At 36.6% G+C, this 27,810-nt stretch overlaps 2 protein-coding genes and 1 pseudogene across 6 annotated transcripts; 2 read left to right on the top strand and 1 right to left on the bottom strand.

The window, feature by feature from the left end:
• Positions 1-48: 48 nt before the first annotated feature.
• Nab2 (Nuclear polyadenosine RNA-binding 2) lies at positions 49-13,918 on the bottom strand. 4 transcript variants are annotated; one of them, XM_022796898.2, is made up of 18 exons: positions 13,442-13,918; positions 12,925-12,967; positions 12,273-12,417; positions 11,809-12,007; positions 11,334-11,456; positions 9,578-9,958; positions 9,212-9,395; positions 8,865-9,052; positions 8,437-8,543; positions 8,209-8,280; positions 7,246-7,398; positions 6,446-6,660; positions 3,559-3,750; positions 2,800-3,021; positions 2,369-2,501; positions 2,090-2,247; positions 1,198-1,289; positions 49-650 (listed from the first exon to the last, which is right to left on the bottom strand). In XM_022796898.2, the coding sequence occupies exons 1-18, from the start codon at positions 13,484-13,486 to the stop codon at positions 552-554; spliced, it is 2,751 nt and encodes a 916-aa protein (XP_022652633.1). In that variant the 5' UTR covers positions 13,487-13,918; the 3' UTR covers positions 49-551. The 4 variants fall into 4 exon arrangements, 3 of the variants coding, with proteins under 3 accessions (XP_022652633.1, XP_022652631.1, XP_022652632.1); XM_022796896.2 differs by having other exon boundaries at positions 6,446-6,681; positions 13,442-13,908; XM_022796897.2 differs by having other exon boundaries at positions 2,108-2,247; positions 6,446-6,681; positions 13,442-13,901.
• On the top strand, positions 13,690-18,955 carry LOC111246762 (required for meiotic nuclear division protein 1 homolog). Its single transcript, XM_086983062.1, has 9 exons — positions 13,690-13,712; positions 14,011-14,048; positions 15,484-15,599; positions 16,002-16,085; positions 16,466-16,571; positions 16,815-16,953; positions 17,068-17,332; positions 17,822-18,099; positions 18,696-18,955. Exons 1-9 carry the CDS (start codon positions 13,690-13,692, stop codon positions 18,802-18,804), a joined length of 1,158 nt encoding a protein of 385 aa, XP_086839188.1. The 3' UTR covers positions 18,805-18,955.
• A 125-nt stretch (positions 18,956-19,080) lies between these two features.
• LOC111246761 (dual specificity protein phosphatase CDC14C pseudogene) lies at positions 19,081-23,935 on the top strand (annotated as a pseudogene). The gene has a single exon (XR_015322912.1). The product of XR_015322912.1 is annotated as a dual specificity protein phosphatase CDC14C pseudogene (transcript).
• The last annotated feature ends 3,875 nt before the right edge of the window (positions 23,936-27,810 follow it).

Here is a 27,810-nt window from a genome sequence, read left to right as displayed (position 1 = left end):
CTCTAGATTCTTTATGATATACAAATACGCCTAATAAAAACAAATATATTTGATTTTTATGAAAGCATATTTACAACATTTCCCCTGCCATAATATAGTCATAAATTTATTCATAATTTGCTTTTTTTAATACTACATCCATGCTTTCATTTGTACATTACTTCATGCAGGCTACATTTTTTAATAGCCTTGTAGTATCTATCATCCACAAGAATAACACCTGCATCTTCACACCTCTACTATAATTCGTTTATAGATATTCCTTTCATTACTGCTCGTGGCGATACGTGACGACAGCTCGTACTGAGCTTCAATCATTTTGCTTAATTTAACAGTTATATTTATTATACACCAAGCGATAGCTTCGTTATTTAGTAAACCATGAAAGTGAACTATTCCACAGCCTTTCATCATGACACTGCTATGTGGTGCGACTGTAACTTCCATCCACCTGATCTAATCCGATTTAGACTTGAAGCGTTTTTGACTTTAGGGCCAACAAAAAAAGATAACTGCTCACTTAATGATACTAATCCATCGCGCAGTTTCACCTAATTATTAGCTACCCATCGCAGTTTAGCCACCACGGACTTTTCCGGATGAACGAACTGACATCCCAGTGCCTGACACCGTAAGCCAAATTTGCATGGCTGCAAAGATAAAACAAATATTGACTTTGTTAGTTGCATCCCACATAATTAAAATGATACTTCAAGAATAGTCACAGGTACCGAAGGCCTGTCCACTTTTTTTTGGCTGAAACACGGTTAAAATATAGGGCATTATAACCCAGGCTAGTTATTAAATTAGGGTTAAATTACTTTAGCGAATATTTAAAGAAATCTCGTTTGGACGCAAAAAAATACGTCGTAACATTGGACGTTGAATGAATGGCTACTTATCTCTAGCTAAAAACCTTGGCAGTCTCTCATTGGCCAAGTTGGGTTAACGATACACGGAAATAAATTTTAACACTGTTTTTGCGAAATAACTATTTTATCGTTTTTATGCTCCCTCGCTTTCAAAAAAAGAACTTTGACCGTTCTACTTACTTAAAGCTATATTTGCCTCATAGAACTCTTCGAACTTGAATCGTCATTTCTCTTTAGATAAAGGCCGTGAATAATTCTAGATGGCAAGCACCACGTGGCGACGCACAAAGGTTTATTAAAGAATTTTAAATTACATGCGACTTACTATAGCCGGATGAAAAAAGGGGCATGTTGAGTTTGTGCAGTTCGGGAAAAATTTACATGGGGTCGGTTTACCAGTCTCATTGGCTGTGAACACTGAAAATAGAAATAAGGATACATCACGCATAGAAATGACTTAAGTAGGTATATATAATGTGCGCAATTCAGTTAGATTCGAAACTTTGTTTGACTAGGTTTCGAATTTACTGACTGACTATAACTTAGACTAGGGTTAAAAAGTAACATTTCAATCACCAACATAGATTATTTGTTGATTCATTTTAAGTACCCCAAATTTATAATGTATATTTAAGCCATTTTGTCAAACAGTTCGTCACGTAAAATTAACGTTTGCTGTCCGCGTTTTATGCTTCTTACTGGGTACTCGCGGGCAGTAAGGCAGAATTTTTTTGTCAAAAAGGCTCTTTAAAATATTAATTTTCATAGCTGCCTCAAAAATGTATTATTAAAACAAACACCGAATTGTTAATATTGTTTTAGTCGCATGTAAGTGTATTTAATTTTGTGGTCGAAAATACAGCTTAAAATATTATGAAATTATGTTATACATCAACTACTTAATAACTTGTACATGTTACAATCCAGATGCCTTGCGTAGCCATGAAAAATATTCAAGTTAAGATTATTATTTGTGTAAGTGTCGATTTCATTGACAATTGTTTGTAGCACCCACAAATTAAGAGCACCCATAAACAATTAAGAGAAAATAGACAACAACAGAGCTGACCTTTAATTATTACAAACCTCTCTTGAAACTTCACTGTATCACTTCGAAGCACCTTGAATTTCGATTTTCTTTTAATCAGGTTTCATTTTGTTCCAGTTTTTGATAGCATATGCATGCCATCATAAATGGCTAATAATTTTAAACTCACCTGGTAAGGGAGACCTACCATCTTCACTGTGAGCGTAGAGACAGTTAGGGTTTGTGCAGCCGTGATTAAATTTGCACGGTGGATGCCGATATAAACAGCTAGCTGCTGGGAGACCGCAAAGTGGAAATGAGCTGCACAACTGGCCCGGATGTGTGAATCTATTAGAAGATAGAATACATTTAAGAAGTAACATTAACACATACACGTAATCGATATTTATTTTAGCCATTGATCATAGTGTCAGCAGTACACGTATGGTAGTCCTTATGCTCAGTTTACCTGCAAATAGTATTGGTGCAGACAGGATCGAACCGGCAGCGTTGTCTTCTGCGGACATTCGCACTTGACATCGGTACATTTGCGTTAACGCCAGATGCCAAGAGAGCCGATTTAGGAACCAAATCATCCAGAGCTAAGTAAGCGAGGTTTGAAAACGAGGTGAATAAACACGTTGAATTAACTTAGAATTTCTTGTTAATACGTTTAATAGATACTGCTTATTGAGCCTGAACAAGTATCTTGGATTTAAATACCAAGTTAAGGGCAGTTCTCTGTAAAGACGCCTGCCAAATATTTGGTATTTCTTGCAACTCTCCTTTTTAAGAACGAATAGATGAAAAGTTCAATACTTTGTAATAATAAACGGGTATGTTGCAATGTCATGAGCAGTTATTTATAACAAAAGCCAAGATAATCAAAAGTACACTAACACTGGAGAGGAATTTTTTCAGCTATAACAGATTTCGATTTGCGGAGTGCTACAGTAGTACCGGTGCCTTGGTTAGGCGCCTTGTCGGAATGTGCATCCAGATCGGCTCCAGGTAGAGGTTTTGCTGCTGCTTCTTCTTTTGTTGGATTCATTTTTATCGCCAATGCTGTGTTCACGTTCACACCACATGCTGCCAATAAAGGACTTGGCTTTACAATCATACCTGTATTCAGAAACACCAAAACCAGTAGTACAAAACCTTATCAACTGAAGAGATATCAAGAAGGAGTCTCTTATTTATAATTCTACTTTTGTTCTTAATTATATGATTATCCCTACTTCTGCATACAGTTGAAGCGGTAGGTTCCTGAACGAGAATCCAGAACCGACATGTTGAAAAATTCAGTTATGAATTTTATGAACTTAAAAAAATATATATATTTTTTAAATTACTTATTTTTTATTTTTTAAATTTACATGTATTTTTTTGTTTTTAAAAATATTTTTAAAAAATCTGCCTTTTCGAGTGCAACGGATTTAAAGATAAGTAGCTAACGCGATACATAGAGTTTCTGAAAGCAAAAATACTGGTTTCAGTGACAGTGGTATGGTTTATTGCTTATCCGGGAATGTGGAATAGACAACTTTAAATCGGACTGTTAAAATAGAAAATATTTAAGATGCACTAAGTACTCTACTAAACCCAGGTTAAGTGCAGGATTATCTATGGAGCCATAATGAAAAAAATTGACTTACTAACCATTCCTCATAATTACATTATCATCTTTCTCTTCACCGTATTCATTCTGCTGCAGTTTCTCAGGGGAGGATGATTTCACCAAAGGAAGTGTGACGGCTGTTGGCTTGCCACCTGTGACGTTCACTGCGTTAACGCCGTCGGATTCAACTGGACCAGTTACTTCCGTCGCCTTTGGTGCCACTTGAACACCATCTGAAGTAGCCGGGCGGAAAACATTACTTATTTCAGACTATGCCTTGTATAGGAAAATTACCGAGCTTAATTGGGTGGTTTCGCCGACGATCAAATATCTTCTTATTTTAATTATTAATTAAAAAACACATGGCAACCTGTATTTCTTAGATAACAATGGCGAAAAGGATATTCCTACTGGACCGAAAACTTACTAAAATCCCACCTATAGTTAATATTTAATTGAAAATGTATGTACTTTGAGATAACTTTTGCGGATTTTTTTCTCCTCATTTTTTATTTTCAAAAACGCGCTACTACCTAAGCAGATATATATGTGTAAGAAGCATTAAGAAAATTAGTTTTCCATAGGCCTGGCCAGCTTGAATAAATGCTCAATGAATCATATCTAAGAAAAAAATATTTCATCCAATTGCTTACGTTATGTTCTACAAGTTTCCAACCGGAAAAAGGCGCAAGTAAGTGTCAAGTGATGATTAATCCTTAAGAGTATAAGAATACTCTTAAAATTGTAATATAATTTTTACATAATAATTTCCCATAAATACAAGAAAAAGACGCATGATAAGTTATATCAGTTAAGATACGTACTTTGTACCAATATGTACCTCATACCAGTCACCATCAAATATTTCTTATGTCACATTGAAGCGCAAACATCTCCTAAAAAATGGGTTACTAAGATACACTGATTGCTTGTATGGCTTTTCCGACAAACATGCTCGAATGGTATTTAGACTATGACCCTTAATATGAACTGAAAAAAGGAGTTATTTGAATTACCTTTAACAAATCGGTACTATATATTGAAAACAGATCTCAGTTGCCCGAGGATGGTAATTAGCGCATTTAAAACGAAATTCAATACCCAAAGCACTATAAACATGTTTGGGATATCAGTGTATTTCCAAGCATCATAGAGCTCAGAAATTTTCCAGTTACCAGGAGACTCCTCACACCTAGCTCTCACACCTAGCTTTCACGTTTTTACGAGTTATAAAATTGAAATTAGAAGAATACATTTATACGTGGTCTTTGTCATAATCGACATACGTTCACCCGTTATTCTTTGCACTAAAAGAAATTAAGTTATCTCAATAGCAACGCCACAAATTCATTACAGAAGGGGCAATAGGTTCGTTTTACGGATATGAGTAAAAATAAGATACTACTCAGTATTTCCGCACTGTAGGAACTCCTATCAAGGTTGTGGACTCTCCTGAATATTATAAATAGTCCCTAAAACTGTGAGAAACGCTGTTGTTAGTCTATATACTAATAATAAGAAATTTAATATGACAAAGTGAAAGATCTACGACAAGAAAATGATTCTAGCCAAAATTTCACAAAAAAAAATAAAGAAATGCATATCTGGTAGTACTGGTGCCTTGATTTAGTATTTTAAAACTATTTTCGAAAACGTACGTGCCGAATAATTACTGGGGTTTTCGGGGTTACTTTCTATATCGTAAAAGTCAGATATTAAGGACAGATCATCTGGCCGCCTTCAGTTCTGCACCAAAGAACCAGTATCATTACCGCTAGTGCAAAATTTAGAGGAATCAACATCGTTAATTCGTTTACTACTCCAAACGTGAAGTTTTAATCTTGTCTAAGGTCCAATGGCTTATGCGGAACATAACCTTATGAAGTGACTTTATTTTAGTAGACTATCAAATAAATTGTCTCCGACACGCGGATCAACACTGTGAAAACATTGAATCAATATGTCCATGAAGGACGGTTTTAACAGTATATAAATACTTTGAGTATATGAAGTTTTTATGCAAATTCCTTTAAAAAAAAATCTTTCACCGAGAAATTCGACCACCAGCAAGAGAACGTTGATTTTAAATTTGAATGCTGTTAAACTTCAATAATTTTCCCAATGAGCATGGATCAGGAATGTAATGCGATTCGCATTACTGGAGTTTCTTGTTTGATTAAGCTCCAAAATTGGGATTGCATACAACACCTGCGCATTTATGCCGCATTTCACTAAACCTTTGTTGAACGACGAAAAAGATAATTAAAAAAATTATAACGCATCGTCTTTTTTTGCCTTAATCGTAGCTCCTCCAAAAAAAAGTACATTTGCCTTTTAACTTTGTTGAATGACCATTTTTTTAGCACGAAATCATTAGTAGCCGATATAGTCCCACCTTTGGTCCATATAACATCACCTTGTGGGTTTGTCTGCCTTCATATATTTTCTCGCTTTCGATATATATTTTCTCAGAAGTGAATAAATTTCAGTGAGCCAATTTGGTCCACATAATAGAAGACTCTTTGACGAAGATATGTAAGTTTTTCTTTCGTACCAACAGTTATGTTCAACAACCACGTTAAGCAAATTTTGTTCCATATAGCCCCAGTCTCTTCTAGTATTTTCTGTATCCAAGGGTGTTTTTTTATATCATGATGATATTTAAGTTATGACAAATTATATTTAAAACTCACTAGTGATTCCTTTTTTTTTGCTTTCAGAAGTCTGAGGGACCAGTTAGCCCTTTTAGGTATAGGTAGCTGCCATTGAATGTTGGTTCTGTTAATCGAAATATAACGATATATAACGATGACCAACGAGATACTATTTTAATGTAGTTAACTGAGTAACATCTTCGCAACAACAAATATGTAAGATTGTAGAACATAATAAGATAACGAGGCTTCTAGTACACTTAGGTTAACTTACTTTTATTAGTAACGACCATCTTCTTTCGTAGTGCTGTTACGGGTTGACTGCCGTCCGAATCCACCGCCAATATGGTACCTTTCTCTTCGGATTTCTGAGATGATGATACTACAGCTGGTGATGAAGATGCAGTAGCAGCAGCCGCTGCTGCAGATGTTGAAATTTGTTGATTAATATGTTCGCCTTTGACGCCGCTAGTTACTGCAACGGCATTGCTGTTTCGTATCAAAGATAACCTAAAATTAATTTTATAAATGAACATTTTGTAACTTTGAGAGTACATATATAAATTAAGTGCCACATTTAAACTAGAACTTACATAGTAGCATATGCTGTACAGCCCCTGATCTGAAGATAAGCCATGTTCATTTGATAATCCAATATTAGGACAGCTAAAGACATTCGAGTTCGAAAGTTGTCTTGTCAAGGTGGGTAAAAATAATTAACTCAATGTGGGCGAACCCAATGTATAAATTAATCTGTAACATTAGTAGTTGTTTGAAGTGTTAACATCTGCATATTTCCTAGTGCAGCTGACAATTATAAAAAACTGTTGTAGGGTTTTAGAAGAACAATATAGTAGGAAGCAAACATCTAAAAAAGCTGATTTTCATCTAATTGGCATTTCCCAATATATACGTTACAGCACAAGTATCCTTTTTATCATAATTTTTTAACTCTATTTTTTCTTCAATCATCTTTCCCCATTTGCAATGCAAATAGAATTAGTCTAATACGATAATCACTCCTTAATGAATAACAGCGGCCGTGCACCATCCAATAACAAGAGTAGTTCTCACCGTAAATCTTCTAATTCAACTTCTTTATCAGCATCAAGAGCAGTTCTATCGATATCGCTTGGTATCCGTTTCATGGTGACGATGATTCGAGGCCCTGGACCACGTTCTGCATTTGTAGCTTCTCCCCCACTTACTTCCAAATCATTAGAAGCCCTATAACAAAACAGTTGCCAAGGGATATTAACAAAGCATTATTTATTCCTCTAGGAAGCCATAATACACGGGAAGGTTTTTGCTCTGAGTAGTAGTGCATTTTCTTCTTGAGATATTGTTTCTGTCTGAGTTAAGTTTATTCCCACAAATTATCTTTCAACAAAAAATTGTGTACGAGTCTCAAAGCATAATGAATGTAACATAATGTCTCTGTGGAATAAAGTTAGCAAATCCACGTATCCCATTATAGTAGATTGGTGAGTATAAATTTCAGAAAGCAATATTTTATCATACACATTTTCATATAAACTAAATTTTAGTCAAAAGATGCTTGACAATAGAATATAAGCCTATTTTTTTACGGTAGTGGAATAAATAAGTCGCTATTGGATGGACTGAGTTCATTGAAAGCGTGAGTATATTTCAACTAAACATTAAAAAAAGGTGATTTTTAGACCCTTTAAATTCGTAGAAAAATTGTCCAAATTATGAAAGCAAGACCCGGAGAATTTGAGATTTTTCATTTTTATTTGTCTAATTAATTTCTGGTTTCTTAGCTACAGCCGTTGTTTCAAGGAGGAGGTCTACGTTTGCTATATAATTCGCATATATACTTTGTGCGCTAGTTCACCGTTATAGAATGAACTGATTCAAGTAACAAAAAAAAACGTACAACAAGAAAAAAACAGTAAATGTAGCGGCGGAAAATAGTACGCTATTGGTAAATGTAGATTAGAGCTATTTTACAAAAGTCCATACTAAATGGTGTACATAGAAGAAAAAGGTTCATTATAAAATATTTTAACTTACATGTTTTCATCGTCATCGTCATCATCTGCTAAACTTGGCGGCATTTCTCTTCGACGTTTCACTTCTGCCACTCTATCGTCATAATAACAAATACAATGTTTATTAGTTTCTTTCGTAAGTGAATGGCCTAGCAACAAGGTAAATATGATTATTATCAGCATTATAAAAGCCGATCGCACTTACAGTCGTAGTACAAGTGACGATAAAAATGACAAAACATTTTTTTACCTAGCGGCGATAGCATCCGTAACGTAAGCTCCAAGTCGGTCCTGAATACTTCTTTTCGCTGGTCCAGCGCGTTCATCAGGTCTCCGGCCAACAACCATTAAGGACTCCTTAATCAGCAAACCAATTTCATCGAAGTTAGTATGTTTCAATCAATTTAGCGATACAGATAAACGTTCCAAGGTTTACAAGCCTACTCTTATAAACTAATGCCTTAGATTGGCTACATGCTAAGATATGACTGAACCTAATCAAGTCAAATAAAGTATAAGTTTTAATATTAAATATAGTTTTATGGCAGTGTTTTACTTTTCGAACGATATTATACGTTTGTCCTCACCGAGCAACGGCTAAGTTTTGCTAAGAAACAAGCGACTTCTATTCTAATTACTTTAGTTAAAAGGATATATGTTAGCTCAATAACTAATTACCATTTGTCGGGTTGTGGCCGAAGCGGTACTTCTATTCGCATCCTGCAGCGCTTTGGCGAGAATTTTATTTTTTTCGAGATGATCTTTATCAACAAAAACTCTCTTTCGCGGTGCCACGGTAGCGACAGAACGCAACTGAGGTCTCGAGGGATCATACTCTGCTTCATCTTCGCAATCCGAGGAGCTCGCTAAAAATTGAGTTGAAAGTACGACATAAAAATGCCTAAGTTACTGTTTTTGTTTTTACAGTTGGATTTTAATTATACGCATTTATACAGGTAGGTAATTATATTTTTTTAGTGTACTAGGTTTCGATTCAGTGAAGTTCGTATCATATGCAGAGTTACCGTCATTTGTAACGACTGCCCCAATCGTTGACGTTAAGCGGCCCTTTATAGGCACCGGAGGCCGTTTGGTTTCTTCCTTCTCGTTTTCGATTGTGCGCTCGATGCGAACTTCAGGACTCTTCTTCGACACCTCTTGTGTTCCCGGCGCCTTGCTTTTCCGAGAACTAAACTGCGTGATCGGTAGCTTTCATGCAAAAAAAACCCATTAAACATAGTACCGAAAGCAGTGTTTTTGCATACACACCTGGCTAGCTGAGCATGTTCATGTTGTTATTGAAATATGCATGTCTATGTAGTGCATGTCGATGGCGAGTATATATAGTGATGGGCACAAAGTCATTAGCTGATAATTGATCAAATTCAAACCTTTTTTCTATCCCCTTCGTCCCTCCTATCCTTTCGGTCATCAGTATTTCCTTTTCGTTCGGCTCGGCCTCGTTGTCGTGGCTCAACTTTATCCCTAGTAACTTTTTCTCGTTCCTTTCGATCATGGTCTCTCCCGTAATCCTTGGAAGAGTTCTGAGGTCGTGTCATTGTCGGAGAAATGACTCTGGATCGCCTAGAAGCTGACGAGCTTCCGCTGCCTCGAGTCCTTTCAGGACTTCGAATATGTTTAATTGAACTGGAATTGCTGCTTGTGTGTACTCTGTCACGGCTGCTGTCCACCTCGATTCGCTTGCGACTGCTTACACTGCTCGATTCGCTTTTGCCATCTCCGCAACCTCGTGACGCTTCCTTTCGCTTTACCTAAATGTTTGTATGTTTGCACAACATGTTACACTAGGTGCAATCATTTTAATCGATCATCTTCTTTGCGTTGTAAAGGTAAAAACAGCTAAGGAAATCTTTAAATCGTGAGTTATTTAATTTAAGCAAATTAAGCTTCGGACATACATGTATGGTAATAAATAAAACGCCAATGCTTTAGCCTCCTGGTCACTTAACCACATTTCCGATGTAAACACGAATTTGTCTCATCATTTTTATTTAAAGCTGACACCGCCGATACTACTAGGGTAGCTGGATTAATATAGCAAATATCTAGCATTATGAGTTCTAAAGATTGGTCAAGATTGGTTCAAAATATAGATTGTCTTGATGACAGTCTCGAAGCGATGCGTCATGCATAACTACATTAATTCTAAAAATTGTGTATTTTTGTGAGGGTAGTAGCAATATAATGGCGTAGAGACCGAAGATCAGCAGGCGCTGTTTGACCGCTTACATGGTTGGTTTTAGTTTAGAGTTCAACGAGAAATTCTTGCAAATGGAAAGAAGGCCCTTAAGCCAATATATATTGATGAGGGGTATCAAATGCCATTACTAGGCCCACATGAAAACTTCTCGCTATAAAAATCATTTTTTCAAATAGATATCTATGCTGATACCACTGATTAGCTATTAATAAAACACAGCACCTTCATAGCGAGGTGATTTGGTCATTACTCTTCATTCATTCACATGTTTACGACATAATCCAAAAAAAATCCTTGACCAATCTTTGCACGTAAATACCTTGAGAGATAGACGTTTGAGACATTGACACAGCTAGCCAGGTACTGATATATATGGAAATAATACGGAAGTCAGCCAATCATAAAAAAATTAGCCAAATAGAATATTTAAAAATGTGGAGTCCTCCTGTAAGCTTAAGTGTTAGAAATGTTTTCTAACGGACAAATTACCTTCTTTTACATCATTACAAAGTCGTTAAGTTTTAAAGAACGCAATTTCAAATTCCTTTTGATATTAATAAATTCTGGCCGCATTTAATTTCATAAAATAGATACTAAATGTGTGCAGTAAGAATGGTTAAACATTACAACTGCTATTATGTACCAGAAATGCCGTGACATTGCGTCAATATCTATAAAACCATTTATATCGGTTGAAGCTAGCAAAAATGCATAACCCAAATGATGACTGGATACTATTACAAATAAATATACATCTGTAATCCATGAGAAAAATCTTCAGTATGGGTGCGTATGTTCGCCAAGCCTAATTCTATAAAAAAAAATCTAGGCAATATAAATCCTCCAAGACCGTTCACGAATTTAAGGTAATTGCAACTATAAAAAGAGACAAAATGAAGCAAACTTAGTTCTAAGAGATAACAAACCTCTTTAGTAACCTCATCTACACGTTCACGTAATTTCTTTTTGGTGCGTTCCTCGATTTTCTTGAGCGGGCTTCGAGATCGAGAACGTCGGGACTCTCTTTTTTTGGTGTTTTCGACATTATTCTGTACAGAGAAATTATAAGATTCCGCAACCAAGTTTCTTCTTTAATACATGAATTCAGTTTTTCATTGTCTTTTAATTAATATATATACGTTAGACAAGTAATAGATAACATGTGCGACGTCACCAATCGACTTTTATACGCAGAGCGGCGGGAAAAATAAATAAGAAAATCAAGTCGATACATACAAAAACTGAAGTAAAATTATTTCATGCATATTTAAGGAGATTAAAGAAAATCAATTAATATTTTATCTGATCTTCTTTTTTGAATTGTTGACTCTTGACTCTTCTTTATTGATTCTCAAGCTATCCCACTAAGTTTCGTCTCAAATACCAAACATAAATACGAACCTTAGTTTCCGCTTCTTCGAATTCTCTTTTCTCATCAACGTCAAGATGAAGCGCTACTTCATCGCCCGACACAAATGATCCAGGGGGAGCGGGTCGTTCTTTATCCTTCCATCGATGCACCTTATCTTTTTCTTTAGTTTTTGAAGATTTACTTTTCTCCTCGAATAAATCAATCTTGTGTTTTCCTTCTCGGGCAAACCTATAATACAGGCATAAAAGTGGTACATATAGGATCAAAATACTTCGATCTTATTATCCTAGCCAAATATCAGTTGAGTCTATATAAACTAAAGTCAATGTTATACAATTTTTTCTCGTTCCTTTTTAATCTTTATCGCTTTAGTTGAGTTATTTCGGTTCTCGCTGCTGGAACGGATTTTTCATTGGATCAGTGCATATACACTGTATAGGCACTTGTATTTTATAGGACGTTCGCATTAACCGTAGGATCAGCTTTATAATACCTCTGCAGATGATCGAGTACTTGGTGAAGCCAATCGCAAAATCCGCCGCAATATTCACCGAGAAAGAGTTCTAGATCAGCTTTCATCTGATCCTTTGACTTTTTGTTTGCAATCATCACCATTACGTAATCTGGAAGCTCGTCATCTGAAATAGCCGTGAAAAAGCATGCGAACTAATAATGTTAAGAGATTATCTTTTTCAATTTTGAGTGCCTTTGGTAAAAACTATCTGTAAACATTCTTAGCCTTAATTACATTTGTCTCCTTTTTAGTCAATTTGCGCATGCAGTAAACTTCCCCGAGGTATTTTGCTAGGCTCTTGTGGACATCAAAAAGATTCAAAAGGCGAACGAAACTCAAAATTGAAAAAAGAAAACTTGAGAGATTCATTCAAGACATGGTCAGCTTGACTACATTAATGCGTGCCGTGCTTATATCCTCGTGCATGACGATTAAAATATTCCACCAGCAAATATATACACATTTAACTTTTCAAGTGTAAAACCCATCCGTCTTAGCTATGATTTTTATTTGGTCACAAACACATTATGCGTACTTTTCACTACACAGCATGTTTTACACTTCCCGCCAACCTTTCTATATACCTAAACACTTCTGAACTAGCACAAACGATTGTAAATTCGTCACTTACCGACATAGCAGCCGATGTCAACGAGCTTCGATTTAATCGCATTCTGGAAATCGGAAATTGTTACCAAAAAACAATGATTATACTTCTGCAATAGATTAGGTTTTTACTTTCACCCCGTTTGAAATGCACTTTTTTATGAATACGCTGTATATGCAATCCTCATAAATGAAAATTACGTTAACTATAAGAAGATTTAATGTACCAAGACGTTCTTAAGTCAAAACTTTATTATATTTAGCGCATGAAATGTGTTTTTTTTATTCAGTATATCTATTTCTAAAGCTGTAAACCTATTCGCCTTTTCTAATTAAAAAAAGCATCCGTCAGTTTGATTTTGATACTGCTAAGAAGGCTTATATCTTTACGTCCGGTACTGCCGTTAGGTGTTCCTTCAGACACTTGCCTACTACCGCTGATTTCTTCCAATACTTATTCTTACTACGGTAGTGAATAAATGAATCGTTACGATCCATCCAAAAATTCACAGTAAGTAAAATATAAAAGTTATTAAGCTAACCCGAATTCGTTGACTAACATCTTGACCGCTGGGTTCAGCCGTCATTATCACCACAAGCACGAGCACCCGTACTTTCTGTTGTTGGTCTTCTTTTTCACGTTTTCAAAGTGTACGCAGGACAGGCATCTGTTCCATGGCTTATATTGAATAGTTCACTGTGCCTACAACAACCAGATAGCTAATTTAATCGTAATTAGCTGCGACACCGTCAATCGATTAACTGAAGTCAATGCTGCACCAGCTGTAAGATGCTGCGGCATCAGAGAGAAATGTAGGAATCAAGTAACACCAACCAAAGAAATGGCGCTACAGACACAGCAGCATTAGCAGTAGCAGCAGGAATACGGTGCTTTAGATCAGCAAAAACGATCTAAGGATAATAGCAGAATACCATCACTCTGTTTGTGAGCGAACATCGCACCGCACCACAACAACACTAAGAGCAGCAGTAGCAACGGCAACGACGGCAGCAGCAGCAGCGATACCACACACGAGCACACCGCCCTCCCGGTACCTCGTCGAGGTCTCTATTGACAAACAAACACAACAACTCACGAGCGCAATAACAGTGGTTCGTTATTGGGTCTATGTTTTGTTGCACTAAAAGGTGAGCGGACGAACGACCGAACAGGAATAAGGGCCACGGAAAGAACGTGTTTGAGCCGGCGACACGTATCGTCGATACACACATATAGTTAGGCAGTTTACATACATATCTCCAGTCGGTCAATTGTAATGTATATATATACCCGTGTCAACAAGTTATACATACATATATTAGGTATGGACTGTTCGCCGCGACTCGTCTGAGCAGTGGATCACAATAGTGCCCTGCTGAATGGTCGTGTGGTATCCTAGAACGTTTAGCTCAGTAGTTGAGTAGTGATGACCATTGCAATAAGCGATTAATTATTGCCGCAGTGTGTAGAAAACTGTAGATCCGCCTTGCTCAATGGTTTTGCTATTCGGCAAAATAAGCGAGAAACGACGGCGGGAAGAGGGTGATAGGCCTGTTTGACTAAGGTACCGGTCGGCTTCAAAAGCGTTCGAATAGGGAGGGAAAACCACAATGAGATGGTATGGCTAGAATAAAATTCTACGGAAAAACAGTTAAATGTTTGGATAGAAACCGAGATACGTACCAGATACTCACCTACTTATTATTCACAACAAATAAAGGAGGAAACTGAATTAAGCTAAAGAAGTCGCCGGTGTAGTCCTTGAGATGTACTGGTGATTGTTGTATATTAAAATACTGAATCTAATGATACTGTGACGTCTCTTGCAAGAAGAATTGCGCATATGAGTAAAAAAAAGTTGTGTTGCAACTTTATTTGTGTGTGTAGGTGACGTATCTAACAAGTGGTACCGAAATAGTTCATGAGAAGACCTTGGTAAAAAAAACAGCAATTATAAAGATTTGCACCAGCGTTACATGAGGGTGGGTGCATGAGCTGATTAAGAAGCGGTAATGATGCAGTATTTACTATAAAAAAAAAAACAATTTGTTAATGCAAGTATATTTTTAGCTAGATTTTTTTTCATTCGATTGTTTAAGAACTATTTTCGTAAGTTCGCCACCATATACTACACTTTCCAAACCAAAATGGAATTGGCTTTTGCCGTCAGTCATTGTTAATAATAAAACAAGTAAACCATGGCGTGAAACTTAAGTGTGATTAATTATAAGATGTTTGCTTATCAATATATATTTAATTCATTTTTATCTCACAATATAGCTTTATTTTCGGATAACACGTGATTATCGGCAATATATGTACACGTTGAGTTCGAATCCGCGCGTTGATAAACATCCTTAAATGTGGTACCCAAATTTTCGTTTCCTGAAGGAGATGTTTGGATGGTCCTTTGTGCAACAACAGTAACATGTGTAAATTGATGAAATATGTAAATTAAGTAAATGTATACGTTTTGTAGGTGAACCGTCATGAATTTTCTAAGGCCATTGCGATCGCCATGCCAACTTTCTAACGTTCACCGATTGTTACTAAGGGCAACTACACCTACTCTAAAAATTGCAGTTGATGCGAGATACAGTGTTCTTGGTTCAGAAGCATCTCGCAATCAAAACACCTCAGATTTGCAAGCGTTAGGCTTCTCGACTAAAAAACGAGTATCTAAAAAAAGAACAACAAGCGTAAGTTTGCATCAGTTCATGTCGATCTATTCACGCATACACGCTATATATATATATATATATATATATATATATAAATATATACATACAAGTATATATATATATACTTGAGTGCCGCATAAAATCATTATATAATAAATACAAAACGTTTTAAGTGAAGAACGTGGTATCTCTATCATTTTTATCTATACTAAAAGTAAAGAAAAAATTTTAAAGCAGCATTCCTTAGTAAACACTCTGTCGGACCCAAAAAGATTCTTAATTGTCACCTTAATTATCCTTGACTGGGTGCAGAATGAATCTACAGAAATAACGAGTTAGCTTAACAAAACTTCGGCTCTGTTGAAAAGATATTGTTTAACGATAATTTCGTGAATCTTGTAATGTAAATATGCAATCTAGTTCCAGGGGAAGCCAAACATATTAGCGTATGCCACGTGTGAAGAGTATGATCTTACCGCGATACGCAAAGGTCTTTCGGAGCAGGTTGGTAAAAACCTGAGCCATCTTTTGTCATATTGGTTGAGCCATTCTCATTGGAGTTGTTAGAATTTTTACAGCAGCGCCGATTATCATAGTTGGACTTCCTAGCAATAAAAACAATGAAACTCTACTATTATACGTGGTCTGCCCACTTTGTATAATAATATATATCCTTATTCTTGAACTAGTTCGCCTTCGCAATTAGTCGTAAGATATGTGCCATGCAACAATACAGGTAATATAAAACTAGGTAATTTTTGGTTCGCGATGGATTTGAGGTGTATATGGTAGCTGATCCAAGTAGCTAACGTACTATCCAATAACGAGAACATACATATCAAGTTTAATGCTCTTGAGTAACATCTTATTTTCTCTGTTGACAGGGCCTTTACGAACCGCTTACGCTGCCGGAAGAAAGTAATGCAATCCATGCAAGAGCGAAATATCTTGTTAACGGGAAAGCCAGGAATATTTTTTTTTTCGAAGAGGGTATGCTATGACATCAATAAAAAGAATATCAATGAACACCTAGATTGCCACCTTGAATGCTTAGAAGCTAGTAAATGTCTTATACTTTCTTTATTTCAAAATGAACCTTATATCTGACTCAGGCCTTAATTTTAGGTAAACTATAATTTTCTACTTTTTTTTGGAAGAAGTAGAGGAAGAGCTTACATCTGAATATTTTGTATATATCTCATACCTTGTTTTTGATGTTGAACTGTGACTCAGCAGGCTCAGTTGTGTTTTGGAATATTAGTAAGACGGAAGCGAATATTGTGCTGCAATTTTTACGGCCCTTTGAAAAAGGTTCGTACCGTCAAGACATGGTTGAAGATGAAATTGAGCTTATGGAGTTCATTTTGCATAGGTGAGTTACCAGTAACAGAAGACGTAACATTTCGGATCTTGTGAGTCATTTTTACGCTATACCTAACCTATCGTTCTTCTATCGTGAGTCTAACGTGATTTCACTTTGCATTAGCGGACCGAAAACAAGAATTTCAGATGGCATAATTGAGCTGCGTCGCGTCGAGCCAGACCTCAAAGAACTGACCTCGCAGGAGCATAAAGCAGGCGCAGCACAAAAAAAAAAAGGAAGCACGTTTGGAAACGTCGAAAAATTTGAGGGAAATGCTGATCCTCTTGAGATGTACGCTTTTTCTAATGGCATAGCCCTGTCCGTCAAGCTTGCAATATGGGAAGCAACACTTGAGGAATACGTAACCAGCATTGAGGATATACTCAAGGTAATTGCTATTAGAGATTGGCATTTTCCTACGTTATTTATTCTTATTATTGGTCGTAATTGAAGCTTTGTTTAAACAAAGAGAGGATCTTTTAAATTCACAGCAATGGCGCAAAAACAAGAGTATAGTTAAGCAACAAACTTAGCGCAGTTTGTTCTTAGTTATTAAAAATAAATTATGCGTTTGTTAACTGACGTGTCACTATATTTACTTTTGAAAATAAACACTCATTTATGTAATGAACATTTGTGAAATCTGAATTATGGTGATTCGCTTTGTCAAATACTAGAAAACTTTCTGAAAACACAAACAACTTGGCAATTCGGACACAACAGTACCTTCTTCATGCGCTTTATTGTTTCAGCCAAACCATCATAGACTTTCAAAAATATAAGCGAAGTATCGACCCTATCAAAGTATCAAAGAAACAAAAAACGAGCTGCACCAGCATTAACTTTTTTTTCATTGATAATAATGAACCATTCACAGGAAATTGAGAGTGGCAAAAAACTCACAGTTACAAGACAACACGTTTTTCGTAAAACGGGTGAACTTTTCTCCTTACGTCACAGGCTCAATCTATCTTCAGATCTTCTAGATATACCCGATTTCTACTGGGATCGCGAAGATCTCGAAGCTCACTTCTTAAAAACACGAAAGACGTACTCCATTGATCGACGGACGCGCGTTATGAATGAAAAGATTAAGCACTGCCAGGAACTTATGGACCTCGTTTCACATCATCTTGAGGATAAGCATCACGTCAGGTCAGGGTGTATGCGGTATTATTCTTATAATTTATTAATAGCAATATTGTTATTTATTAATTTACTAACAGCCTTAAAAAATTTCAAAGTTTAAAAAAATACAGAAAACATGTAATGGATAGACATTCATTAATGGCCTCCACTCCCTACGTTTTTTCTGATCGTTTCTAATAGTATTGAATTAGTACAGAGCATTTTTAGGTTGGAGTAAAAAAGACAGAATTTAGAATAATCTACTTTTGGCTAATTCTTGCCTTTTACTTCCTTCCTTAATTGATCCTTAGAAAGTATTGTTGACCTTTTAAGTCTCGAGCAACCGTGAGCTTTGGACTGCGTTTTTAATTTTCTATTTCTCCTACATCAAATAATTAAAGCGCTTTTAATGTAACAGACCTTCTGTACTCTCGAATTATTTAGCGTTTTTACGATATGAATTCAAACTCCTTGATCCGCAACTACATAACTAAGTAGTTAAACACGGAAAATTAAGAGAGATGCTTTTAGAATTATGTGTGTAGTACCAATGTTTCGTATCCGTACGTACCGTAGTGAATCAATTATAAAATCTCGTTTGAATGTTTTTTTGTGTTTTACAGGCTTGAACTAATGATAATTATTTTAATTGTTGTGGAAGTTATCTTCGAGTTTATCCACTACGCGGAAAGATTTTCGCATTCCGAGGAAGAGGAAATTATTCAAAAATGATTTTACAAAACAAAAGGAATGAATGATCTCGGTAAAAATAATTTTTTAAGAAAACTTATGAGACTTAAGTTAATCTATTATTAATAATAATGTTACATGCGATCCTTACCTGTAATAAAATAACCTGGTTATTCAAGATTGTCCTTACCCATTTTCAGTGTTTCCTTCTGTCTGCAAAAGATAGGCACTATGGAAGACCGCGTAAAGCAAAAGCATTGGAAATATTCTTGAAAACCAAGTATTATAATAATGTTGCTGTTACCATGTTCATACTTGCAGTACATTAATTTTTTGTTTGGTTTCATACAATTAATTTAATGTACGAAAATAGTACACAACGTTATTCTGTATCGCTTAGGTAATGTCTACCTCGTCCTTACACCTGGTTCTCTCTAGTTTTTAGTTTTCCTCATTAAAATAGAAAAACGTTCCATAGGAATAGCAGAAAATACGGACGGGAATCAGAATTTAAGTGTTTCGAACGGTTTAAACTTTACTATATTGCCTATGGTGTCAAAAAAGGTCAACAACAGGCCCGTCAAACCTGGAGCAGTGACTGAACCTGTGACGCCACACTCGCTCGTTCGTTCACTATTTATAGGCCAAACGGGTCATGTCGGGTTGGATTATTTTGAAACATAAGTAAGAATGAAAGTAAACACCCAATTAAAATGAAAGCTTAATGCATGAATCGTGCCAAAAATTAAATTTCAAGCAAAAGCATACTAGTCAATAAACGTCTTAGAGACTTCAAACATGTAAAGAAGAGTTTCCATTTTTGTGTTCACCATATACTGTTGCGATTTTTTTCTCAAAGCATCTGAAACGTTGAAACGATCTAGTAAACCCAAGCACAAAGTAAAGTAAAGCTCAAGCCTGTCCCTTAGATTGAGTTCAAAATCATTTTTGAAGATTTGAGGACATGGCACACGTGCACTGAATACTGCCGTATTCGTTTTGAAGGACGTGACTAGAATTTGTTTGATACAGTACTGCGCTGTAATAATGCAAATAGAGCGAATATGTCCTTTCGAGCTTAAGGAAAGCCTTTAAACGAAGAGCTTTTTGTCTACAGAGTTGTTATGGATAGTAATGTCCATAATTGAAGTTTCTTTTTATTATTAGTTTGATCTGAAGATGTTAGAGATATAGATTTTTATTTTTTTTGGGAAAAGACTATTAGGGTTTGCATGTACCTGTGCAACCCATGCATAGGTAACTGTCTATTTGAGGTGAGGGCAGCTGCTTCCGCCATCTTCTTCCTTCGCTCTGCCCGGGTCGAGCAGACGACGCCACTCAGTTTTGGCTCATCTTTGTCTTTATAGTTTTCCCTGCTACGCAACAGCGGTAGTGAGCATAGGAACAGCAGGCGGAAAAAGCTCTAGCAGCTGTTGCTGGAATTGTTGTTGTTGTGGTCAGTTGTGCTCCGATGCTCCCGCAGCGGTCCTTGTCTTTGTTTTGTTGCTACTATTCGATGACTATCGCAGCCGTGAACCGCCCCCACAAGCCAGCAACAAAAAATCAATTGACCAATTCGTTCGCATCTTAGCAGTTACAAAGATACCTATTTAGTGAATTAACGTTGTCCTTTTGTTTCGCTGTTAGGCTAATAAACTTGTGTTTAGTAGTACAGCACGGACACAACGAAACAGATCAGACGGCTGGTGGAAATCATCTGTTTTACCTGTTTCGTGTACTGGTTGCCATGAAGAAGATCGAAATGTTCTTTATGTCATTGTTGGTCGAAGTGTCCTGTTTACGTTCGGACCATTTCAGCCATCGGTCAAATAATTGGCCATTGTCTGTGATCACGTAGGAGGAGGAAGAGAGGTCAAAGAAGGCACTTCGAAGGAACTGATTTATGTGGGGAAAAGCGACAGCTGGATGTGGGCCTTGTTGTCTGCGTCGTGGTCGGTGAAGGCGCACTAACGCTGACGTTTTGTTGCTTAGAAAAAGCGTAGAGCAATTGGGCTCTGTTGCGACGTGTCCGACTAGACAATGGACATTGGGATCGGAACCCAGGCCCACCAGCCACAGACACAACTTATGCTCCCTATTCAACAACAACAACAACAACTCCAACAAGAGCCTACGTTCTTCACAGCATCTGAGTGCGAACAGTTTAGTACGATAATTCCTGGTCGTTTATATTTCGTGTGCTGTTCGGCGGAGGTTGCCGCAAAACTATCGGCTCGAAAAGATGTGCACTCGTTTAATATTGATAAGGAATTGGTATATGAGAATTTCTACAATGACTTCGGCCCACTCAATCTATCGATGTTATATAGGTACTGCGTTAAAGTGCAGCGTAAACTTTCCAGTGCGAAGAAATTCCATAAGAAGATCGTCCATGTTTGCGGAACAGATGGGCGTCATAGAGTGAATTCTGCCTATTTGATGGGGTCCTTTCAAGTGCTAAGTCTACAAAGAACGGCCGAAGAAGCAATAGCCAGTCTTGAAACTAAGATAGATTATATAGCGTTTAGAGATGCTGCATTAGGACCTAACACGTATCCGTTGACTTTAAGATCTTGTTTGTGTGCTGTGGAAAAAGCATTTAAGCTTAAATGGTTAGACTTTGCGACGTTCTCCTGTGATGAGTATGAATTTTATGAGAGAGTCGAAAACGGAGACTTTAATTGGATTCTTCCGAAGAAGATACTTGCTTTTTGTGGACCGCACAATGTTGCCCGTATCGAGAACAGTCAAACATTACATTCACCAGAGACCTACTTTTCGTATTTCCGTAAACATTGCGTTACCGATGTTGTCCGATTGAATAAAAAAATGTACGATGCAAGTAAGTTCACTGATAATGGCTTTCGACATCACGACCTGTACTTTCTCGACGGAAGTACTCCGACAGATGAAATAATGCTCCGCTTTATCGAAATATGTGAGCATGCCGATGGCGCTGTAGCTGTGCACTGCAAAGCCGGTCTTGGTCGCACCGGAACCCTAATCGCCTGTTATATAATGAAACACTTTCTTCTAGCGGCTGATGAGGCCATTGCTTGGCTAAGAATCTGTCGCCCAGGGAGTGTGATTGGGGTTCAGCAGCACTGGTTGCAAGATAAACAAGAATTTTTGTGGAGTTTAGTGCCAGATCGATTCGTAAGTGATAAATTGCCAGCACTCACGACAAGATCACCGAAAGACGAATCAACGTCACCTACGAAAACCAAAGAGAACATCACTGTCTTACGTCGAGTGAAACGGAATAACAACCCAAAGGTTGAGCAAGACATCATAAGATGTGTAGCCGACATCACGCTTGACATTCAGAACAATAATATTAATAGCAACGACAATAACGAAATTAGAAGTACTAACAACAACAACAATAGTAGCACAAATATAAATATTAGCAGTATTTATACAAATAATAATTTTGAGAGCCAAGGTGACCGGTTGAATAAAATTAAAGCTGTACGCAGACAACGCGGTGTTGAGAAAATTTGACGATTAAGCCGTCCGGTCGGGGTGGTTACCCGGCGTCAGCTTCGCAGCCGAGCGCGCAAAAATGCTTGCAGAAGTTGCCCAGCGTGTCAAGTATGATGATAAAATGGATTACAAACAAAGGCCTTCCTGCACCCGGATCTGTTGAACTTCGGGTTTATTTGAGCAGGAAGCAAGAAAGGTAATGCAAGCGGTACCTCAATATTGGCACGCGCCTATTGTCTATCACAGCCCTACAAGATCGATGTACTTGCGCACGGAAGCACGTTAAATGCTTCTTGAGCTTTACTATTTCCTCCACCCCTTCCGACGGCTAAATTTGCGGAACTAAAAAAACCCAACATGACGTTACATTCATCCAATTAACCATCTGCACATAATCCACTATTACTATAATGTCATGACAACATGTCATAATTTCAAAACATATTCAGAGAGAAACGGCGGCAAATACGATCTCATTTGTAACAAAAAGGTCTAAGGACTTAGTTACCCGAAACCGAAACAGGCAACATAGGTCACCAAGTGAATGAGAGAGTCAGTGATAGCTTGCGAAGATAACCTCATCGTTGACAGATTGAATGCGTGACACGAGAAAAATAGTATACGTAGCATGTTATGAGGGCTGTCTTATTCCACACGCGCCCACTATATTAAAAAGGAGTTGTAGTTGAATAATTAGTAATGCTAGGTTGCATCAGTTAATAGTGTTATCTGTATGCGTGGTCGTAACCCGTTATGTGTTGACATGTCACAACAATAAATATTGCCACAGCAAAGAGTAGCAAGCAATAGTGCAATGGGTCGCTATTTTATAATAGAGTGTGGTCCTTCTTTATTTAAATAGATCAGTATCAGCTAGGTAAACACAAAACACATTGTGAAATTATCTGTCTGTACAGAGAATATTCGCACTGAAAGCGATTAAAGGTCATAGGCACGATGAAGATCCGACGACCCGTTATATTATTATAGAATAAGACATTTAGGTACATATAGCATACAGGAAATCGAAAGGTATTTTAAGTATAGGTTAATATGGGGAAAATTTTCAATATATAGCTTGTCAAAAATAGGTATCTAGTTGCACTACGGGCTGATTGAAATGGAAATTTTCATTGGTTCAACCGGATACATATTTTCTCTTAATCGTAACGCCAGCTCCTATCTAATCGTCAGCCTACTCTTGCTCCTTCGTCCCGGTTTAAGTAAATGCATTTTTATAGATTAATTACCGTTTTCTATGATGCGATTCTGGTAAAAAAGCAATTTGTTAAAATATACTAACGATTGCCCTGCATGACTTCATTTGACCAGACCTACACGAATGAAATGACAACGAGTGTTAGTTGCGTCAAGGCTGTGACTTCGTGGAGACGAAAATATGAGAAGCACGTGACAGAAGTTCGTAGTTCCTACTACGAATATTTACACTAAATTAATCGGAATAAAAAATATATAGATATGAGTATATACACTATTCTCTGTAATCTTATTAAGTCTTTGTATATGATCTACGTTCTGGCACTCATGGTCTTATGGGCACTCATACATGCTGCAGATATTTGATGTTCACACAATATTTGACTGTTATGAACGCCCTGTGTTTTAAAGGTGGGTTTAAATTTAAAAAATAAAGCCCACAAATAATATAATTTTTCTACTCATAAAATGCGTGGTGTTTTCTATTGCTAATTAATACATTTTTGTATTACATTCCTTTAAATGTCTATTCTTATTATTCCTTGTTGTTTATATTTTTCAATACCAAAATTTTGTAATATATAACGATTTACTATTCTACGATTTACTATCACCAGTAGTCTGACTGTACTAGAGCACTTTCCCATATGTTTATTCATAAAATATACGGAGAAGATCAGTTTAGTACAGATTTAGTACCATTCTAGTGTAGTAGAAGTAGTAATGCATTATTTTTTTTCAAATAGAACCAGCACAGATCGCTCTTTAGCCAACCTTTATAAATTTGTATGACTTCAGAATTTTAGTAAAAATTATATTACTGGTGCGCTTTTTTTTTTATAGAGAGTTCTTTCGTGAAAAATAGGAAGGTAGGAAGAAGTGTATGACGTAGCCTAACAGTAACGAGTTCTTCTCAGTAGTCTATGTAACTTTCGACTTAATTAGTTCAACTCGGAGAACGCAGTGTGAAGAGTGAGCGGCTGGGTGAGCTTGTTGTTCCGATAAGTCTGGATTAATTTGAAGCTGATCTAAACTTTGATTTGTACTGAAAATTTTGCTTTTAGCCACACTATTCTTTGTTGAGGGGGCGAAATAGTATGCGTAAGTTTTTTATGGAGTACAGAAAAATGGTAGCCATGTTGCTAACACTATTTTGTCGTTCCTATAATCTAATTATTTTAATTGAGGCATAAAGAGAGTAGAATAAATATATTTTTTTAAACCTGTGATTCAAAACGGCATTTTAGAGCATAAAAAACACTATTTCAAATCAATTTAAGCTGAGTTATTAATAAAAAAAGAATTATCTTTTAAAATAAGGCGCTACGGAGCAGGCTTCTAGTTTTTTTTAACCTTTTTATCCAAATTAGTTGAAAAATGTGTAATCAAATTCACAGCCACTTTGGCAGTTTTCATTTAGTTGTTTTTTTCTTTTCGATCATCACTCAAACTGAGTAAGGTCGAGTTGAATTTAGTGGAACTTTTTAATGCATATTATAGTCCTGTTCATATTCTGAACATAGGGGCGGGTAATTTTACATGCTGTCCTTAAAATATCTGACTTCACTGTAGACGCTGTATTCCAGCTAGGTAATAATGCAACGGCATGTATATTTATCAAACAGCCTGTGGCAACGTGCGAAAGCGTGTAATCAAGCTAGGATAAAGAGCCTATCAAGGTAATACCTTAACGAATTTGTAGGCGTCTGTAATATGTAAAGTAAAAAACGTCAACTAAGAGACGAATGCGTGCATTAGGTGTCTGAATGCTCAATATGTCGATCGTAGTAAGGCAAACTATACGAAAAACGCAGCCGTGTACTTTCCACGAAATAAGAAAACATTGTTTTTATTTGTATTATCAGATTCTATCGGTATGTTTGTACAACTAAAAATAATAACCGAAGATTAAAATCATTTGTTATTCGCAGTTTGTTAGTGTTTAATATTATTATTGTTATTATAATCGTAACAATAAATTCTACTTTATGAAGCAATTCACCATGACAGTGTAAGGGTACCAAGCGCAATAATTATTTAGGTCGTACATACACACATCAATATATAAGATGTTCACTTATTAGTACATTCTATAACTAGTACTACGACTACCGCTACCGGCAGCGACAGCAAAGCTCTTATAATTACTGTTATAATTATTATTACTTAGTGATAACTTTGACCTAAGAACAGGACAAGTAGGAAAACTCCAGATAAAATAGTGTCATACCAAATAGAAGCAACTGGTGTATTCATAGAGTCTCTTAATTCTTGAATTTCTAACGTAACTATTCCAAGTGTCATCGATACATAAATCAATACAATCTGCAACGTGCTGAAAGCTAGACGGTGGGATAATGTGTCCTGTAATCAGATCCGGCCGCTACTTTTCCTTTTTAGTGGACTGGCTTATCTGACCTTATGGCTTTTCTCTTTCTGTCTTATTACCTGTTATGGGCACTTACATTATTACCAGTTATGCCTCAATGTAAACCATCTATAATGTGAAAAAGACTCCTGATGTTGATCTGTTTCAAATGCTGGAGCCAACTAATGACCTGCTTCTTTCTATTTGAAGCCTACGAAGAAACGAAGAACTTTATCAGGCCCCAATTGGACCCGGCGTTCAACTATTTTATTCGTGCTATAGCACTCCCTGCGGTTGAATTCAACAACTACTCTCTCAACCACTAATCGGTATATACTCTTCAGTGTTAGTAATTATATATTGTAAAGGTATTGCATGGTCACTTTGCTTTTCTTATAAAGCAAAGTCGCTTCGTCCTAATTATGGTCGCTGTCGTACAAGCTACGAACTACATCTACAGAAACTACACTAACTACCATAGCATATGTCGATTTAGGTAGAGCTCAAATACAGGGAAGTGTAAACAAGGAACATTGAACATCTAGCCTTGCACTTGCACTAATATAAGGTCACAATCAACTAATAACTGACTTTTCCGCATGCATCTAACCGTATTAGTTGTTAAATAGCGTGCGGGTAAGTCGGTCAATCATCATTACATGTAATCAGGCCATTGTTGTGTAGGATAAAGTACGGTCGTTGCTTTGACGCAAGGGGGTACTTTGAAAGGAGTGAATGATATCGTCTCTTCAAAAGAATACCTGTTTAAGATACATATTATTAGGTAAGCGCGCATTCGACTAAATAACCAGCCACATATGCAAAAAACAAAGCGATTTGTTTAACAAGATTGCCTACGACCGGCGTTATCGATCTGTAATGACTACAAACGCCATATGGTCGCAATCAGCGGCATATAAGGCGATTCGCAAGCGGTATGTGTTTCACATATATTTATAGAGAGATGACCGTTGCTATTATTTTTGTTAAAGTGTGAAGTCCAGTAAACTATCTGGATAGAGGACACATAAGCAGGTGGTAAATACATCATAAAGTAAGTAATCTAATAATAATATCTTAAGCAGTTGAATCAGGCGTTTTTCATTGAGTATATGGTCCATGAAATATACATTTCTTTCAAAAGTTTGATCAACCCTCAGCAAAGACTGTTGACAAGCTATGTGCTAAGGGACTGGTTGGGTATTTACAACGTAAAAATATCGATCAATCCACAACAAACTCCGCACAAATTTGCTACGGCCAAACCATTTAGGCTCTAGTTAGCCAATTCATTTCCGTCTAGCTTGAGCAAAGCGGATATATATATATATATATATATATAGAACAGTCTTATAATCAAAAACACCTAAAAAAGTATTGGTTTATAAAAAAATTACGCTTTCATTATATTTCCCGACAAAATCGGCAGATCGATATAGATCCATGGTGTGCCCATCTACATATAGAGTTAGCTTGTGAATAATAATAGCCCACAATGGCTGAAAACCTAAAATAGTAATTGTGATATAATAGCAGTTCGTGACAATATATAGCTACTCAGTCGTTACTAACTACGGCTGTTGTTGCGTTCACCTACTTATGCATCAATTTCACTACAGGCCACAAGGTTTTCATCTCCATTTAATAGCGTCATTCATATTTTGTTATTTGAGTCCATCGTCAACGAAATTGGACTTCACGGGACAATCAAGGCTTGTATTGAGTTCAAGAAAAATAGTCAAAGTGCTTCAAGACAGTTCTCTTGTATCAATGCGAAAGGCGATAGCAGAGAACAACGTGACATTGGAGCGCTTTTATCGACGAACGCGCGTGCAGGATACAAAACCATTGTACGTAAGAATAGTAAAAATCATCATTACTAATGGATGTTATTCATTGCCTGGGTACTATATTACAACTAGTTGTATTATTATCATCTCTGTCGTTTGCGCATATAGCATTTGTTACTTCTGTGA

The sequence above is a fragment of the Varroa destructor genome, unplaced genomic scaffold (genome assembly GCF_002443255.2).
Source record: "Varroa destructor unplaced genomic scaffold, Vdes_3.0 BEIS01000003.1, whole genome shotgun sequence".
Lineage (NCBI taxonomy): Eukaryota > Metazoa > Arthropoda > Arachnida > Mesostigmata > Varroidae > Varroa > Varroa destructor.
This window is presented reverse-complemented; position numbering and strand designations above follow the sequence as displayed.